Source organism: Phocoena sinus, chromosome 1 (assembly GCF_008692025.1).
Source record: "Phocoena sinus isolate mPhoSin1 chromosome 1, mPhoSin1.pri, whole genome shotgun sequence".
Taxonomy (NCBI): Eukaryota; Metazoa; Chordata; class Mammalia; order Artiodactyla; family Phocoenidae; genus Phocoena; species Phocoena sinus.
In genome coordinates, this window is record NC_045763.1 from 39,180,420 (window position 1) to 39,198,709 (window position 18,290).

The window sequence follows — 18,290 nt, forward strand, 5'->3', positions numbered from 1 at the left end:
CCCACTGGATATCTAAATCTAGATATTATCTAAGCAAAATACAAACCTCAAAGTCCTTTCTTTACAGTTCATTATTTGCTATGTCTTTTTATTAAATCTTAGAGTTAATCTTTAGGCCCTGTACATTCTACTTCAATTCTAGCAAAAATGAATTGTTTAAAGCAAGATAAGGAAGGAGAGAGTTATTCATGCTGGTGCAGAAGTCATTTAGAAGAATTTTTTAGTTAAAGTCAGAAGTTGGAAATATTTACAAGAACAAAATCCTATTGAAAGTGCCCTTGTAAGGTTGATAAAAAAAAGTCCCTCTTAGAGGTATCTGGACGTCACACAGCTTCCAGGCAATGCATGTTTTAAACTCTAAAGTCCTTCTATGCTACTTGGTTGTCATGGATAACAATATTCAGATCGATAGTTGTAACTCTAGGAAGTAATAAAGTGCCGTTTTTCTTCATTAAACAAAAGAGTCTTAAAACTCCGTATTTGTCTGCTCTTCCTTTATGCATTAGGGTAAAAAGATAATGTTGACCTACTTCTCATTGTAAAAAAACACACGAGACAGTTTATTCTGACAGTAACACACAAGCAATTAAAGCTAGTGAAACATAACACATATACCTAGCAAAACATATTCTCCCTGGATAATAGAAAGCATCAAGTCATCCTTACCTCTTCCTTCCTCCCTCTTCCCCGATGTAAATTCTGTCTTTCCATCTCTGCTACCTGAGTTCCTGACTTCATCAGCTCTCACCAGATTTACTGAAATGTCCCCACAGTGCTGCTAGAAGGGTTATTTCTATATAAATCTGATCAAGTTATTCTGCTTGAAGAGTTGATGGCTCTTCTTTATGTACAGAATAAAGGACCTTCAAAATCTGGCCCCATCCTATTATTCCAAACTTAACCCCTATTCACTCCTCCAACACAATCAAAGTGAACTACTTGCAGTTCGCGAGTATCTTTGCATACAGGCTGTCCCCTTTATTTGGAAAGTTCTGGTAAACCCCCAGCATCCTTCACAATCCAATCCGAATGTCAACTCCTCTGTGAAACCATTTCCTAGGCACCATGGTGGTGTTACTACCGCCTGTGTTCACATACACAGCATTTTCACGCTTTGTTGTTTATACATTACTTCCAGTAGACCACGAACTTCAAACGTTAACTGATTCCTTACTATGTAGCTGTCCGAGCACACAGGGCTTTAGTCAAGAAATTTTCACAGTAAAAACTTTAAACGGCACGTTATCGATTACAAACCACGTTCACACACCTACGTACAAACGATTCCCAAGGAATTCATGGTCCGCCTGTTTCTCCTACTAGCTTCCCTTCACTTCATTAGTCCAGGCTCCTGGAGGCCTGAACCCACCACTGGGCCCTGAGTGTTGCCCACCCTCCTTCCTCCTGTCCTGCTGCTGCTCCTCAGGGGAACCGAAGCACATATCCCCACTCACCTCAACCTCCGCCGAGTCGAGGTTTGTTTGTTGGGCCGGAACAGAGGTCGGCCCCAAAGAGCGCCTCCGCCGACTCCGCCCCGCCTCTGGGACGTTGAGGTCGCGGGAACCAAGGCGGCAAACAGAAGCTCGCGAAACCGAAGTCCGCGCCGCGCCTGCTGACTGGTCAGAAGCCCAACCCGTCAGGGAGCAAGGGCGGTGCCGAAGGCGTCACGCACGGTCGCCGCGACACCCTGGCGCTCCAGCCAACCAGCGCCCCGCACCGGTCCCATGCCGACCAATCCCAAGCTTCCGTGGAGAAAGGAGGGCGCCACCCGCGATCCAGGATTAGATTCCGGAGGATTTAAACACTTCAATTTCGTCAACGGTTAAGTTCCGGGGTGGGGCGGGCTTTGCGCACGCGCAGTGAAAAGCCCAGCCTGGCGGATGAGATGGCAGAGGAAACCGGAAGTGCTCGTTGCCCTGGTCCTCGCTCGGCGACTAGAAGCGTACCAAATCCCTTGATTGGACAAAAAGAGAGGGGAAGTTAGATTTCTTCCAGTTTCTTTCCTAAGAATCGTCCTTTCCTCTCAATAACATAAAAAAATTTTAGTTCCTTCCTGTTTGAGCAGAAAAGAACGTGACAAATTTATAAGCCAGTTATACTTATCTCCACAACGAAAACTGGTATTATGCATGATGTATGGTATTGGTATTATATATAGTATTGTTATTATATATATACCATATGGTATTAGTATTAGTGTGATGATTTATAGTTATCTCCACAAGTATCGTTGGTAATTGAGCCTTCTCCTTTATCGTATTTGACTGTCCTAACAGTCAACGTAGGTATTACTATCCCTATTCAACAAGGGATCACACAGCTAGTTATTGCAGAGTCCAGATTCGAAATGTCAAATGTCACTTACGTTTCTCTAGACTTTTGTTAGTTTCTTGAGCAACGTGGGAGTGTCTTGAAGTCTGTGCTGCATTTGTAGGCTGTCTTGTTCTGAATATGCATCCACCCTTTTGACAGAGTGAAAACACCATCCTGAAAAATGTATCAAACGAGCCAAGAAATACATGCTCCATAGAGTGTCATTCTCTGCTTTCCCGGAAAAATTCCTAGAATCTAGGGCACACATTTTAAGAGAAATGCTGGTGAGTTCTTCAGCTCTGGTGTGAGAACAGGAAGAGCCTTAGCCAGTGATGCACGTCTGACAAAGTTGGCTGACCCAGTGGGGAACTCTGGAGCAAATATTGCCCATTGGAGGAGTCCCACATTAGGCAGAAATGACTAGAACCCTTGCTGTGCTCAGTCATTGCCTGGAGCTTCCCATAAAGAGCAAGCACAAAATTAAGGCAGATCCAGAAGACCATAACAAGAGGCTAAGTGTACTCTGCGCAGCTAATTGTCAAGTTCTTTCTAGAGAGAGATACAGGTGGCACACTTTGATGGCTGCCATGCTTTACATTAAGTGCAAAGGCCCTGGGGTGAGAGTTTCCTGGCATCTTCAAGGAAGAGCAGGAGGCCAGTATGTGCCGAGCAAAGTGGGTTAGAAGAATATCAACAGCTGAAGAGGGAGGAGGTGTTGATAGATCAAATAAGGCATTATAAGGACTTACCTGCACTCTTCAGTTAGACTGGAAGCCAATGGAAGATTTTAAATAGGAGAATGACAAGATCTGATTTTAGGTTTTAAAAGCATTACTATGGTTGCCACATAGAGAATAAACTGCAGGGAGCAAAGGCAGAAGCAAGGAGACCAGTCAGAAGGTTGCTGCAATAATGTAAGGGAGAGATTGATGGCTTGAACCACAATGGAGGTGGTGAGAGGTTGCTGGATTCTGTGTATATTTTGAAGGTAAAGTCAACAGAATTTGATTACAGAGTGAATTTAGGATGTAAAAGAAAAAAACTTTGTGTGGGCCCCTCATGATTTATGTTTTCTTTTAAGAACTACTTTAAAATATCTGAAAGAGAAATGTAAGATGATATGAATTAGACAAAAAGGAAGAGGCAAGCATAACACACAACTCTCTACTCCTTAGGTGTAGGCTGGGCATATTGACATCTTTCCAAGGTGTACAGTATGTAAAGGAGTGAGGAAAAGAGTAACTTTACAGTGGAGAAACCTGACCATCAGTATTTCAGCCAGGTGATCAAGGCCAATAGTATGTATACTTGATATGCTATGATGAAAATAGCACTTTACCTCTGTGGTCTTCCTTCCAATAATCTATAAATCCAGACTTATCCTGAGAAAAACATCAGACAAATTCCAACAGTGGGGAATCCTATTAAGTATCTGAATTGTACTTCTCAAAACTGTAAAGGTTATCAAAACAAGGAGAGTCTGAGAAACTAGCTAAGAGGAGCCTAAAGAGATAACTAAATGTAATGGGCTATCATGGAACAGAAAAATAAGACTGGGTTAAAAACTAAGAGAATGTAAATAAACTATGGATCTTAATAATAGTGACCAATATTGGATAGTTAATTGTAACAATGTACCATACTAAATATAAGATGTTAATAATAGGGGAAACTGGGTGGCGGTGGGGGGTGGTATGAGGAGACTCTACTATATTCTCAATTTTCCTGTTAGTGTAAAACTGTTCTTAAAAATAAACTCTGTTTAAAAAAAAAGAAAGGAGGGGGCAAGAGAAGAGTTGAAGTATATGCTAATTTTTTGAACAACAGCAATAAAATAAGATAAATGCCTTCTTTTTTGCTTAATAGTAACTCAAAAAGACTTCAATTAAACATTTTATTACCACTGGACTTCTAAGCAGGATATACGTTAAATGCTATGGATAGAGTAGATATTTTTTGAATTGAGTGAAAAGTAATTACTGACTTCATTTTTGGATTGGAATGACTCAGCCTCATATTTAGGACAACGTGGAGGAGTCCAAAGGGCTTATTCCTTAGGTATTGAAAACTTTTTTTTGAAATATGGTATGATGTAACAAGCATTGGCTTTGGGTATCTGGCCCCAATTCTGCCATTTAAACTCTCTAAGATTGATTTTCCTCATTTGTATATTGTACATTATCATAAAAGAGTTAATTCATAATAAATGTGAAAGTTAATTAAAAGGCTGCCCATATATTATTAGTCCAGGTATACTGACAACTGCCAGTGTTAATAAATGAGCAACACATTGCTGTACATACATAGAGATTAAGGGAATCGATTTGTTAAATTAGAGAATAAGCTTAGTGAAATAAACTCTACAAATTTTCTACCAAGGATCTACTACACATTAAGCTTTGTGCTAGATGGCATGGGGAATTGGAAGGACATGACAAGCAAAGAACAAGGAAGGCACAATTTTATGGGGGAGTAATAAGAGGTAATTATCCAAAGCAAATATGAATTCTTGTTAGATTACAGGCCAGTTTAAATAGACTGAATATATACTGTGCTATTCTTTGACCCTTGCTTATATATATTTATGTCATTTCAGGACACCATGGAATTGCTATTGGCCCCTACAGAGAAAAGCTACCGGTATTATTTTTCAAATTTCTAAGCACTTTAATTTGCTTCACAGAGAACCATTTCCAGTATGTCATACTTTGTTTTCGTTTTTTTTTTGCGGTACGCGGGCCTCTCAGTATGTCATACTTTTAAAAAAATGTATGAATTTGTCACATAAACAATGCTACAAAGAAAAAAATGTAAAGAGAAAAATTAATCCAAAATTCTACATTCTAACATATCAATTGTTTTCATTTTTCTTATTCCCTTTCAGTCCCTGACCACGTGACATGCTCTTTATGATAAGACCTGGTAAATGTTCAGTGTTATAAACCCTGATGTGCCTGCTATTAGGCTAGTCGTGGGATTTAAAGAGCTATTGTTTTCACCAGGAACAGGGAAGTTGGAATCAGTTACCGGTTCTGCCCTTATTTACTAAATTTCTCCAAACACCCAACTTTCCCTTTCTGTATTTACACTTCTGAGCTAAGCTGGACTGCTGCTTTTTCAAAACAACTACAGCTTTGCTTTTAAGCAACATCATATTTTTAAGGGGGACTGTTAATCTGTTAATTTATGCACAATTCCTTGAGACTCAAACCTCTTGGGAGAGGTAATAATAATAATTTATGTGTCAAGTCATGTGACTTATTTTACTTATTTTTTAGAGCTTGGATTGTTTGGAATAAAGACTAGAATGAGCAAATAACACACATCGGTAAATTCTCTGTAAGTATTGGCCACACTGATTTTTTTTACCATCATCCTGATTTTGCAGACAAAGACACTGTAGGCATAACCAAACTACCTAGGCTTGCAAAGTTAACAGGCAAAAACACTGTAAGACCTGCCAAAGACAATCTCCCTTCACTGGTCAGGCTGCCATTCTGCAGTATGGACTGAGCTTAGCCGACAGTCACTCCCAGGAGGGTTAGCATATTGTCTGTTGCCAGATTTGGCACATCAGCCTTTAAAAGACCATGTTTCTTTTAACCAATGCTCTCAGAATCTTTGATAAAAGCTCCTTTGATAAAGCATTACAGCAATAACCATGCAAATCTGAATAACGTGAATCTTCATTGTAGAACCTCCGTTAAGCATCAGGCTGTGTAATGGGCTAAGCATCCCTCCAGGAAATAGATCACAATATAACAGATGGCTGTGGAGTCCTGAATGCAAAGCATATGGCCTGCCACCCACCCACCTGTGCCACCCACATGCCCTATCTTTGCTCCATCACCCAGACTGATCCTAGAAACCAGTTCCTAGGTATACTCAAGAAAGGTATTTCTGGAATTACAAGGAAGTAGTTGCCAAAGACCATTGTAGATAGAACTTGAGTGGCAACAACCAAGATATATATTCTGAATCTTCCAAGAACCTTGGAGTTCCCTTAAGAGAGCAAATCACGTTATAACAGTAAGACATTGTCATGTTGTACAAAGAGTAATCGGACATAGTCTCTTCCTTCAAGGAGCTCTAAATCTAGTATGGAGATACACAATACGCCACAGTGTTAGGCCAGAAGTAAACAAGGAACGGAGTAAGTGTGGTGGTGGTGGTAGTGGGTGTAGAAACAAAAGAGGGGCACCTAACCCAGTCTTGGGAATTTAGAGAGAGCTTCCCAGAAGAAGTAAAATCTGAGCTGAATCCTGAAAAATGAACAGCACATACCAGCAAACAGGTGTGGTCAAGAGTGGGAAAATGAAAGTATGGGAACAGATATCTAAAGGACAATTATGATAAACAGGACATAAATGGTGACAAGGCCCTACTTCTCAAGACCCTCAAGAGTTCACTAGGAACATAGCTATACTCTGGGAACAGTATGCATACACTGAATATATGCCCCAAAGACCTAACGTACTTGATAAATAAACTCATATGGGTAGGAGTGGGTTTTGAGGATAGCTCTTGTTATAAATCTTTCTGAGATCAGTCTTCTCATCTGTAACAGAACTTACTTTGAAGGGATTTTGTGAGTATGGAACTTTTTATCTCATAAAGGGTCAGTAATGTATAGAAAGAACGCATATTTTGAAGCTATACACGCTAAGTTTGAGTTTGACTTTGCTATCTACTGCCTCTGTGGCCTTGAACAAAGTACTTCCACTTCCTGGTTCTCTTTTTCAATCTGCAAAATGACAGTACTAACTTCATAGCATTACGAGCATTTTATAAGGCAAGGCTTGATGTTTAGTCAACAGACAACTGGTGAGATTGTGTTGGTGGTTAAAAGTGAATTATTTCCATGAGTTAGATATAGCTTCTCTCCTGAGAACTTTGAATGCCCTCTTCCCCTCTCCTGGGACACCTAGGACCTCCTTAAGACCCCACAATTAAAGGACTGATGCCTGGCACAGCAAATCCCCGGCACAGAAATCTCTATAAATATTCTGATTGTACTGATTATTTAAAAGTTTGAATATCATCCAAAAACTAAGTAATATAAGTGAAATCCTTGGCACATAGTGGATATTCAATAGATATTAATCAAATTTATGTAATCTATGGATTCAATCTATGGATTTAGGTAGGAAATGGCCCTCTACCATTTACAGGTGAAAGCCATTTACTCAATATATTCTTATTGAGACATTTTCTTATTGAGGGTCTGATTGTTTGCATCTAGGTGGAACTCATTGCTTCTCTGCCACCTCCAAGGAGTAGCACTGATATAAGGCTAAGGCAAAATGAATTCTTTGGGGACAAATGAGGACCAAGGCGCTGAGAGTTAGACCTTTCACTCTAGACAAGCAGAGGGGTTAAATGTTCGAGCATCAGAGTAGCACCGTGTCGTTTACGGATCCTAGCCTCCTTGGCTTGGCTCCATGGGACTGCCTGGTGTGGTAAACAGGTGTCTTGGAAAGACACTCCCATGTGTCTCCTCTCTCTACCCACAGCACTACTCAAACCGAACACTTCTGGTCACCAAATGTGTGTGACGTTTGGGCTGGGGGTGGTGTTCCCACGCCAAGCATTTCTTGTTGTTGTAATCCACTAAGGTTTGCTACGTAAGAACAGATAACCAGAATAGGCCCAAAGAGCCAACAAATAATAAACTGTCCTTTTGGCCTAGTCTTGTTATTCCTGGAAATAACTTCCTGGAAAAACCTTGGCGGATGTGGGTATCTAGGTTTCACTTTTTTTTATATCTTTCTTCTTTAGTATTTTCCTCAGTTGCCTAGCATGGTTGGCAGGAGATGGGCAAGGTGGAGGATACTAAGGACTTAGCCTACTGTAGTCAAGTTCTCCAGGGAGTCAAAGAGAGAAAAGTCACTACATATTGCTCTAAGTATACAATGAAGTTTTGAACCCAGAATCATATGTGGAATCATTAGTACTGGTGGATTCTATCATGGGAGCCAGAAAGACTATCTTTTTGTTTCTCTCCTAACGCATGTAAAAAGGGCACAAGGCTTTCACTAAAAGCCAAAGAATAGCTTCCTAGACCCTTTTCCACAGACCCCCATCCCCTTAACATCTTTCAAATCTGGCAATTATGCCATAAGAGATACAGAAAAGTCACTTAAGAGAACATGCACAATGGAAAAGAGGCATATTTGCTTCAATATGGCCTTTTTTTTGTACTCCTACTACCTCTTTATAACATGACCAGTCATTCTTACTTTCAGCTGACATGTCCTAGGTCCTCCTCCCTGGTAGGTGGAGGATTTGGAGCGTTCCTCTAAGCTTGGATTGGACTTCTAACACCAGGCATTCTGCTAGGCCAGGGGGCAGCAACTATAGCCTGTGGGCACCTGTTTTGGTATAGACTTACAAGCTAACAATGTTTTTTGCATTTTTAAATGGGGGCTACCATATTAGACAGCATGGCCCCTATCGCCCATCCTAAATGAACTTTGCCTTGACCCTTATTCTCAGTATTGTTTTCATCTACTCATCTCCTATCCACTCCTTTTTCAATCGGGATTCAAATTAGATATAGTGTATGATTTGCTTTGGGCAGAACTGTAGAGTTCATAAGTTTCCCTGCTGTCAAATCCAATTTATCTGTACTCATTTGTTTTTAACAGTGTTCACTACTACACCACCACAATCCCACCCCAAACACTCTCTTTGGGGGAACACCACATTCTCCTGGTTTTCCTCTTACCTTTCTGGCTCTGCCTTCTCAGGTTCCTCCTTCTCTCTCCAACTTTTAAAGGTCTGTTCACTAAGACTCATTCCTTGGACTCCTTTTGTTCTCAAGGTTTTTCCCTAATGCAAGGGGCAGGGAAATGGAGTTATAGTTAAAAGGGCTTCCTGCTGCAATTAGAATATAATCCAAACTCCTTTCCTTAACCAAAGGGCCTGACTGATCTGCCGTCGGCCAAACTCTCCCACCTTTCATTCCCTCCTTCGTTTCACACAACTCTGATCTCACTGGCCTTTCAATTGCTCTAACAGTTGAAAGTTTTAGGTTTTTTGCACTCGCCTTTTCTCTCTTTGTGGGACACTCTATCCCAGTCTTTGCCTAGTTTTGCTCTTTGCTATCCTTATGCCTTGGCTTCTATGTCACCTCTTCAGAGGTCTGACTACCTTACCCAAATTACATTCATCTCTTGTTATTCCTCCTTTTGGTTCCTTCAAAGCCGATATTGCTATTTGCATTTATTTATTCGTGTGTCGACTTGTTCAAGTCGGCTGCCTGGCCCCTGGAATTTAAACTTGCGAGCAGGGACAATGGGCTTTGCTCTCCCGTGGGTCACATCCCTTACGCCAGCACAGGCCCGACACCAGGAGGCTCAGGATAAAAGACCCGTGGACCGAAAGAATCAATGAGCCAGCAGAGGGGCGGGGCGGACGCGAGCGTGGCCCCGCGTGGGGGACGTAGGGGCGCGGCTAACGAGAGAGCAGCGGAAGCCCGCCCCTTCCGGCCGCGGCGCGGACGCCTCGGCAGCCACGGCGGCTGGACCGCGGCTGGCGCCGGCTCGGCCCGCCCCCTTTTCCGTGCCCCGCTCCCGCTCCAACGCCTGACCGGCCGCTGTCAGCTGCATCAGCGTCCTACCGAGCCACGGTGCATGCTTCGCCGTTGCGGCCGCCGGCTGCTGTACGTCCTAGGCCTTAGCTTCCCGCTGCTGACCGGCCGGCCGCTTTTCCTCTGCCCGCACCGCCTCATGAGGCCGCAGGTCGTGTTCGTCCTCGGCGGTCCCGGCGCCGGCAAGGGGACCCAGTGCGCCCGCATCGTCGAGGTGAGGCCCGGGCAGCCGGCGGCTCCCTGTGCTTGACCGGACGCCGGGCCGGCCAGTCCCGCAGCGCGCGTCTGTCCGCGCCTCCCCCACGCGCCCCACCCCACCCCACCCACCCCCCACCGCCCCGGAGCCGCGGACTACGAGTCCCGGCGACCGGCGCACCGTCGGCGTGGCAGTGGTTCGAGGGTCCGCCGGCGCGCGGCATGTCGGAACTGGTAGTCCACGTCCGCCCGCCTCGGGGGGACCCAGAAAGGAGGGGGACCGCTTGGGATTGCTTTGTTCCTGCGCCCCTCTTTTCTTACATTTTGGGGACCAAGTTCGTCTCGAGAGTGGGCTGGGAGAGGGATCCCGGGAGGGTCCGCTTCCGGGGCCCCCAGCGCGCAGAGGTCAGTGTGTCGCTGGTTGTGGGGCGGCCGGAGGCGGCAGCAGCGTCGATTTGGGTTAGAGGCTGGATGAGCCCAGCGCTGCCTGAAGGGGAGACCGGTTTTTCCACCACGCCCATTCCTGCAGGCCCGCTAAACTCTGAACCGTCTACTAATTGGTCTTTATCCTAGAAAGGAGACGCGGGCGACAGGGCGTTACTTTAGGTGTTCTGAACCCGTCCAAGTCAGTACAAGCCCTGAGGCTCAGCCCGGGTTGGTGTGGTTGGAAAGAGCCGTGGAGTATGAGATCAAACTTCAACCTCTGGCCCGGCTGCCAACTTACACTGAGTCCATGGCCAAGTCACTTTCTCTCTCCGAGTCTCGGTTGCCCCCACTAGAACAGTAGAGGCTGTGCACACAGATTTAAACTCAATATGAAATGCCTCCCAAGTCTAAAATGGTGTTACTTTTTTCCCCCAAAGCGTGGTAAGGTTAATGCTTCAATTCCGTTAACAATTTTCGAACAGATACATGGTTAGCTGCAGTGTGGGTGAAAGGCTTATTGGAGAATCTGGGGAATGCTTGGGAGAGAAGGAAAACAGAAGATATCTAGAAACAGAAGAGCAGACCAGTAGTGCTGTAAAACACCAAAGAATCCTTGTGAAACTCGGTGACCAGCAAAAGTTTTGACCCAGAACTTCTAAAATAGTTTTCTCCTCTTTTCCAGGATATGGCTTTTATTAGCTTTGGGATTTTACTCCTCTCCCAGGTTCATACAACCCACTCCTGTCCTATATTTTATTCTCTAAAGAGCATCCAGAAAAAGTCGGATGGTAAAATCTTCATTATGTGTTTTACAGCTGTATTTATAATTGTTGATCATTTGTAAGACTATAAGTGGAGCTAATTCAACCAAAAGATACATAAATATTTTTCTCCTTATTTTTGTTCGTTCTTTTCACTTTTTAAAAGACATGACAATTGGATGGTTTCAGGTTTTTGTTGTATATATGAAACCTCTTACATGTAAATAGCATAGTAGGGGAAGGAGAAAAGACTTTATTTTTGTTTGTTTTTTATTTTTATTGAAGTATAGTTGATTTACAATGTTGTATCGGTTTCAGGTGTACAGCAAAGTGAATAAGTTATACATGTACGTATATCCACTCTATTTTAGATTCTTTTCCCATATAGGCCATCACAGTATTGAGTAAAGTTCCTTGTACTATACAGTAGGTCCCTATTAGTTATCTGTTCTATACACAGTAGTGTGTAAATGTCAATCCCAATATCCTAATTTATCCCTCCCCCTCCCTTCCCCCGCCCCCGTAACCATAAGCTTGTTTTCTACATCTGTGACTCTATTTCTGTTTTACAGATAAGTCCATTTGTACCATTTTATAGATTCCACATGTAAGAGATAATATGATACTTGTCTTTCTCTGCCTGACTTTGTTTACTCATGATGACAATCTCTAGGGCCATCCATGTTGCTACAAATGGCATTATTTCGTTCTTTGTTATGGCTGAGTAATATTCCGTTGTAGATATAAACCACATCTTTATCCATTCCTCTGTCAAGGACATTTAGGTTGCTCCCATGTCCTGGCTATTGTAAATAGCACTGCAATGAACATTGGGGTGCATGTATCTTTTTGAATCATGGTTATCTCTAGATACATGCCCAGGAGTGGGATTGCTAGATCACATGGTAGCTCTGTTTTTAGTTTTTTAAGGAACCTTCATACTGTTCTCCATAGCTGCTGTACCAATTTACATTCCCACCAACAGTGTGGGAGGGTTCCCTTTTCTCCATACCTTCTCCAGCCTTTATTGTTTGTGGATTTTTTTTTTGTGGTACGCGGGCCTCTCACTGTTGTGGCCTCTCCCGTTGCAGAGCACAGGCTCTGGAGGCGCAGGCTTAGCGGCCATGGCTCACGGGCCCAGCTGCTCCGCAGCATGTGGGATCTTCCCGGACCGGGGCACGAACCCGTGACAGGCGGACTCTCAACCACTGCGCCACCAGGGAAGCCCTGTTTGTGGATTTTTTGATGATGGCCATTCTGATGTGTGTGAGGTGATACCTCACTGTAGTTTTATTTTGCATTTTTCTAATAATTAGCAATGATGTAATGATGCTTTTTAGCCATCTGTATGTCTTCTTCGGAGAAACGTCTATTTAGATCATCCGCCCATTTTTTGATTGGGTTGTTTGTTTTTTTAATATTGAGCTGCAGGAGCTGTTTGTATATTTTGGAGATGAATCTGTTGTCGGTCACTAATATTTTCTCCCATTCTGAGGGGGAAAAGACTTTACTAGAGTCAAACAGATATGGGTTCAAACCCTAACTGTTCCATTTACTATCTCTTTAATCCCAGAGAAGTTGTTTTACCTTGGGTTCCTCTGTAAGAAGGAAGAAATAACACCTGTCTGGTATGGTATTTATGAATATGAAATGAGGTAAAATATCTGGCATGCATAGATGCAAATAATTTTTTCCTCTGTTTTAGAGTTCCTGTTCTTCATTTATGAGGTTGGTTGTTTTTACTTTGAAGTGCACTGTAGTTTTACTTTTTAAAAATTGGTTTATGGGGCTTCCCTGGTGGCGCAGTGGTTGGGGGTCCGCGCCCCGGTCCGGGAGGATCCCACATGCCACAGAGTGGCTGGGCCCGTGAGCTGTGGCTGCTGGGCCTGCGCGTCCGGAGCCTGTGCTCCGCAACGGGAGAGGCCGCAGCCCGCGTACCGCAAAAAAAATAAATAAATAAATAAATTGGTTTATGACTGATGTATTGGAATGTATTTAAATATTTTGTTTTTGAATCATAATGTGACTTTTAAGTGTTCACACCCAAACTGATAATACCCATATTACTCCAATGGGTTAAAAATAATCTCCACATTCTGTAATTAGTATTTATTCTTTACTCTGTTTGATAATGGTGGATAATATTTTAAACCTGTTAATTAAGAATTATAAGGTTTCCATGATGAGATATGTTCTATAATGTATTATCTTATTCTTTAAGATTTCAACACTTATATGAGCTTAAATTCAACTGTTTTCTTACAATTCCAAATAGCTTATAATTCAGCAGTTGCTGTCTTCTAGTGGATTAAACAATGGAATGTCTATGGTCAGTTAAGTCAGAGGATTTTTTGTTTTGTTTCTTTTGTGAGTCTCTTGCATTTTTACTGAGTGTTTTATTATACAGGCAAATGTAAGCTGAATCCCAAACGATTGTAATTTTTGGAGCTAATTTTTTTCTGTAGGGGAAACGTTATATAAATCAAGGTTAAATTCCCCAACTATCATGCCATTACTAATTTAGCTAACAGGGTACCTGAAATGTGGCTGAAACAGAATTGTTTCTTTGGGAAGATTACATTAATTTCCAACTAAGGCCACCAGAAGTACATCTTTGGACCCTTGCTACAACAGAACCTGAGAATATCTGGCCCTCTAATATCCTGGGACATTGCAGTTATGGTTGAGGGTGTCACCACAGGGAAGCTGTTGCTTGTTTTTTTTTTTTTTTTCTAACTGTGAATTCTACCTGTACTACTTGCTCTCCCAGACCTTGAGGAAGAAAAGGCAAATCTGATGCAGCATCTTCTGAAAGTGTTGTGAACTGGAAAGGAAAGGTTTGAGGGAGGCTTTGAGATTGAATTTTGCCCATTTAGTTGAACTGATCTTTTTCAGTTTTGTTTTATTTTCTAACTAATTTTTAAGTCTGTCTTCTCACACTCAAATTTGTTTTTCAAAATTAGCCATTTTCTAAAGCAGTGCAATCAGGAGTCAAGTGCTCAGAGTGGAGTTATTATTGTGGAATAACTTGTGACTAAAAAATCATGATGGAAGATACTGTGTCATTTTTGAATTTTTTAAATTAAGCTTTATTTGTAGTTTTGGCCCAAGAAAAATTATAGTGCCATAACCTAAACTTGTCTGAAAATAACAACCACAGTTTTGCATGTGTTAGCTGGGATATTTAAACCTACTCTCTTTTAAAGATGGTGAACATTCTCCTTAAATGAACAATTATGCTAAAGTTTATATCCATGCCAAATTGCTTTCGGTAGCACCCCAGAAGCATTTTTATCATCTTGTGTTTTAACTTCCTCCAGGACCTGTATGGGTAACTTAGACATTGTACCCTACCTGCTATGCTTAGAAAGTTTTGGGTGATACTGACTTTAAGTATGTAGAAATCAGAAATTTGATTTTATTTATCTTTTTGTCTCTAGTGTTGAACATTGTGCCTGACGTACAGGTGCTTACTAAGTATTCTTTGAATGAATATATAGCGCACCAGTTTGTCCTGAAGATGTAAAAAAATTTAAAATTCGGTCTCCAGGGGGCGCCCAAGGAGCAGTTAGTACTCCCAATTTCAGGACCAGAAGTATTTGAATGAAACCTCTGTCTTACTCTGATTTCTCATGTAACACTTCAGTTTACTCTCAGTGAATAAATGGTATAGTTGTAAAAATCTGATGAGCATTCTAAAACTTTTAAGCTCCTGATTACAAATCCCTAAAGCAGACTACCACTCATTAAAGAAACGAGATAGGAAGATCCACTGGACATTAAGCTTGCTTCAGAACAGGCCTTTCTCCTTTTGGTGGGATGGGCTGGAGTAAGAGATAGGTTTTTTGTTTTTTTTAAAGGAAAGTTTAAATTATCTGTAAAAGAGAGTCCACAGAATCCTCGACTCTCCTGAAGCACCACCCTTTCATTAAGGTAATGATAATGTGGGATTTTTGTTGTTAAGAATTTGGAGGAGGGGAGAATATGTTCAGATTATTTACTATTCTTACTTTTGAAACCTTCATTTTTTTCTTTCCATTTTAAGTTACAGTAGTAATACATATTTGTTGGTGACCTCTAACCCTGAGGTCACCAGTATTAACTGTCTGGTATTAACTCTTTCTCAATATTTTTACAAATAAAAGTGCATATAGTTACCTTTTTAACCTCCAAATGGGACTGTACTGGTTTTTTTTTACTGAATGTATCATGGCCCTCTCAGGCCTCTACACATAGACTTAACTTATTTTTATTAGTAGCTGCAGAATAGTCCATAATATGGATGTTACCATAGCACAGTTGTACCATTCCCCCCATTGATGGACATCCAGGGTAGTTTTCAGGAAATTATTCTGCTATTGCAAACAGTGCTTCAATAAATTTCCTTGTAAATATAATATTGCATATGGATGCTTTTATTCTTGCAAGCAAAATTCCTAAAAGTGGGATTGCTAAGTCAGAAGATAAGTGCGTTTTTAATTTTAATTGATAATTGTTTGATTACTTTTCAAAAACATTATACTTACATTTCTATCAGCAGTTGTATGCTTTTTTTTTTACTAGCACTGGATGATTATCAATCATTTTAATTTTTTCAAATCTGGTAATCTCTTCTTCAAAGTTTTTCTGAGTAAATTACTCATTTTTTCCAAGAAGTCCATTAAGGTGAAAGGCATGATTAGACTTAAAAAAAATTTCCCTTTACTTGTCATTTATTCAGAAAACATTCTTTGAGAGCTAGGCACCGTGATAATTGCTAAGGTGAATAAGACACAGACCCTACTGTCAAAAGTTTACAGTGAGTTGTGAGATATAGACGTTAAACAGTGACTGTGACAGGACAGAGTGATAAGTTCTATGACAGAAATATACACACAGACCATTTAGATAAGGGACATTTAAGTTACAGCTCAGTGGGTCAGGGAAGGCTTCCTGGGGGGCAGTGATATGTATGAGCTGTATTTAGAAGGACATCAGGAAAGAAGCAGCCAGGAGATGTGGGGGAGTGGAGAACACTTAAAGCAGAGTGACCCTTGCATAGGGTAGTTGGAGGTTTCAATTCTGAGAAAAGGCTAAGGAGAGTAAACGGACGCAAGTGAGATTGACCCAGAAAACACTTCCCTAAATGCAAACTATTTGCTCTGTGTTGGGGGGTACTGCCTTCTAGAGGTTCTCAATTTAGAGTAGAGATAAGACACATACTTAATAGAATTTCATGAGAAAAGATATGATTTTTGCAAATATTAAAGTTTAACATTAAATTGTTTTAAAATTGTTTATCAGGAGTTCCCTGGTGGCCTAGTGGTTAGGATTCTGGGCTTTCACTGCCATGGCCTGGGTTCCATCCCTGGTCAGGGAACTGAGATCCCTCAAGCCGTGCAACGTGGCCAAAACAAAACAAAACAAAACTGTTTATCTTTTAGATTTGCCTCCCTAACTAGATTGTAATGTCTTCAAGGATGGGGAGCCTGTCTTTTGCTCCTGTTCATTCTACTGCATGGTGTTTGAGGTGCCTACTTATCCTTAAGATCTTAGCTTAATACAGGGATTCCCAAACATTCTCAGTTCATGGTCCCTTTAGTGTGTCAGTATTTTTTTTCACAAACACTTTAGTCCAAAATAAGTATCTAACAGTTGTATTTATTGAGTAACTGGATCCAAACAATACTTTATAAGTATTTTCTAACAACTTAGTAGCTGTTTGAAGAAACAGTACATATACATTAAAGGAAGAAGTAGCAACTTTATTTCATTCTTATGTAACCCCAGTCACTTCTAATTGGATGTAAATGCCTGTTGGCACTGCCCAGTTTCTCATAACCTTGGAATCAGGTTAGACGCTTCCATACTCATTTTATTTTCCACATTAATTTTCACGTGGTACTTATTTTTATCACAGCAACTGCCCACCAAAAAGTCAGCGTCACAAAGATGTGTCTTCGAAAAGAATGTGTGTGATCTAAAGTTGAAATTGTGAACTACCCTGAGCTGATAGTTCACATGATATCTAACAGTGTTGCTCTGTTTCCCTTAAAAATGTAAACCCAGGGCACTCTTGTGAATTCGCTGCAGTGCTCCAGGGTACTTTGGCATTCAGTTTGGGAACCATGAGCTAAAAATGATTTCCTCAGTGAAACTGGCCCTCACATTTTTAGACTAGGTCAGATTTCTCTATTATGTGATCTCAAAGCACTTCTAAACATCTGTCAGTTTGTTATTCTTTTGTCCTTTCAGTTTTTAATTCTGTTGTCATTTATAACATTTATGTTTGTAGTTCACGTTTAATTTCATGGTTATTGGATTGTCTCCCTCATTACACCGTGAGCTCCATAAGGATGAGAACCTTAGATTTCTATATTTACTCTTATATCTTCAGTGTCTAGTACAATGTCTGGCATAAATTGATGCTGAATAAACATTTGGTAAGTAGATTTTGAAGCCAGTCATACCTGGATTTCTGCCATTTAGTGAGTTATTTAAATTTTTGGCTCTTTGGTTTTCTCCCCTAAAAATTTGGGATATTAATCTACTTTACAGGGTGATTATGAGGATTAGCCAAGAGAATCCATGTAATAAAATGTCTGGCACAGTGCCTACTTTGTGTTTGCCACTTCATATATGTTAGCATCTCTCTCCTTGCCTATTCTGTGCTTATCTATAAATAGTCAATGAAAGAAATATCTTGAGCAGCGTCAGTAGCTGCACTTTGGCGGTCATTCTTAGTCAGTAGACTGAAGAAAAATTGATTTGCAAGGATATGAACAAATGTCAAAGTGTCATACCAGTGTATTGTCTACTAGGCAGTATGTAGAGTTCAGACTCCGGAGTTAGACTGTCTGGGTTTGAATCTTATCGTAACACCTACTATGTGTGAGATCTTAGCAAAGGTTTAGTTTCTCTATGCCTCAATTTCCTCATCTGTAAAATGGGAACAATAATACATAGTATCTAACTCAGAGGGGTGTTGTGAGGACTAAATGAGCTAATGTATGTAAAGTACTTAG

At 41.2% G+C, this 18,290-nt stretch overlaps 2 protein-coding genes across 4 annotated transcripts in view; one reads left to right on the forward strand and one right to left on the reverse strand.

Annotated features, from left to right (window-relative positions):
• The window catches only part of STIL (STIL centriolar assembly protein), a 62,286-nt gene extending 52,720 nt beyond the window's left edge, over positions 1 to 9,566 (reverse strand). For all 3 annotated transcript variants that reach the window (XM_032607272.1, XM_032607262.1, XM_032607292.1), the window contains exons 1-4: positions 9,471 to 9,566; positions 9,041 to 9,144; positions 2,366 to 2,462; positions 1,455 to 1,953 (exon numbers count right to left, since the gene is read on the reverse strand). The gene's annotated coding sequence lies outside the window, so the exon portion shown is untranslated. The remainder of the gene's footprint in view (positions 1 to 1,454; positions 1,954 to 2,365; positions 2,463 to 9,040; positions 9,145 to 9,470) is intronic.
• Positions 9,567 to 9,772: 206 nt separating this feature from the next.
• Positions 9,773 to 18,290, forward strand: part of CMPK1 (cytidine/uridine monophosphate kinase 1) — a 34,133-nt gene continuing 25,615 nt past the window's right edge. Inside the window, exon 1 of the mRNA XM_032607912.1 lies at positions 9,773 to 10,118. Coding sequence (XP_032463803.1) covers positions 9,948 to 10,118 — 171 coding nt within the window. The 5' untranslated portion in view covers positions 9,773 to 9,947. The remainder of the gene's footprint in view (positions 10,119 to 18,290) is intronic.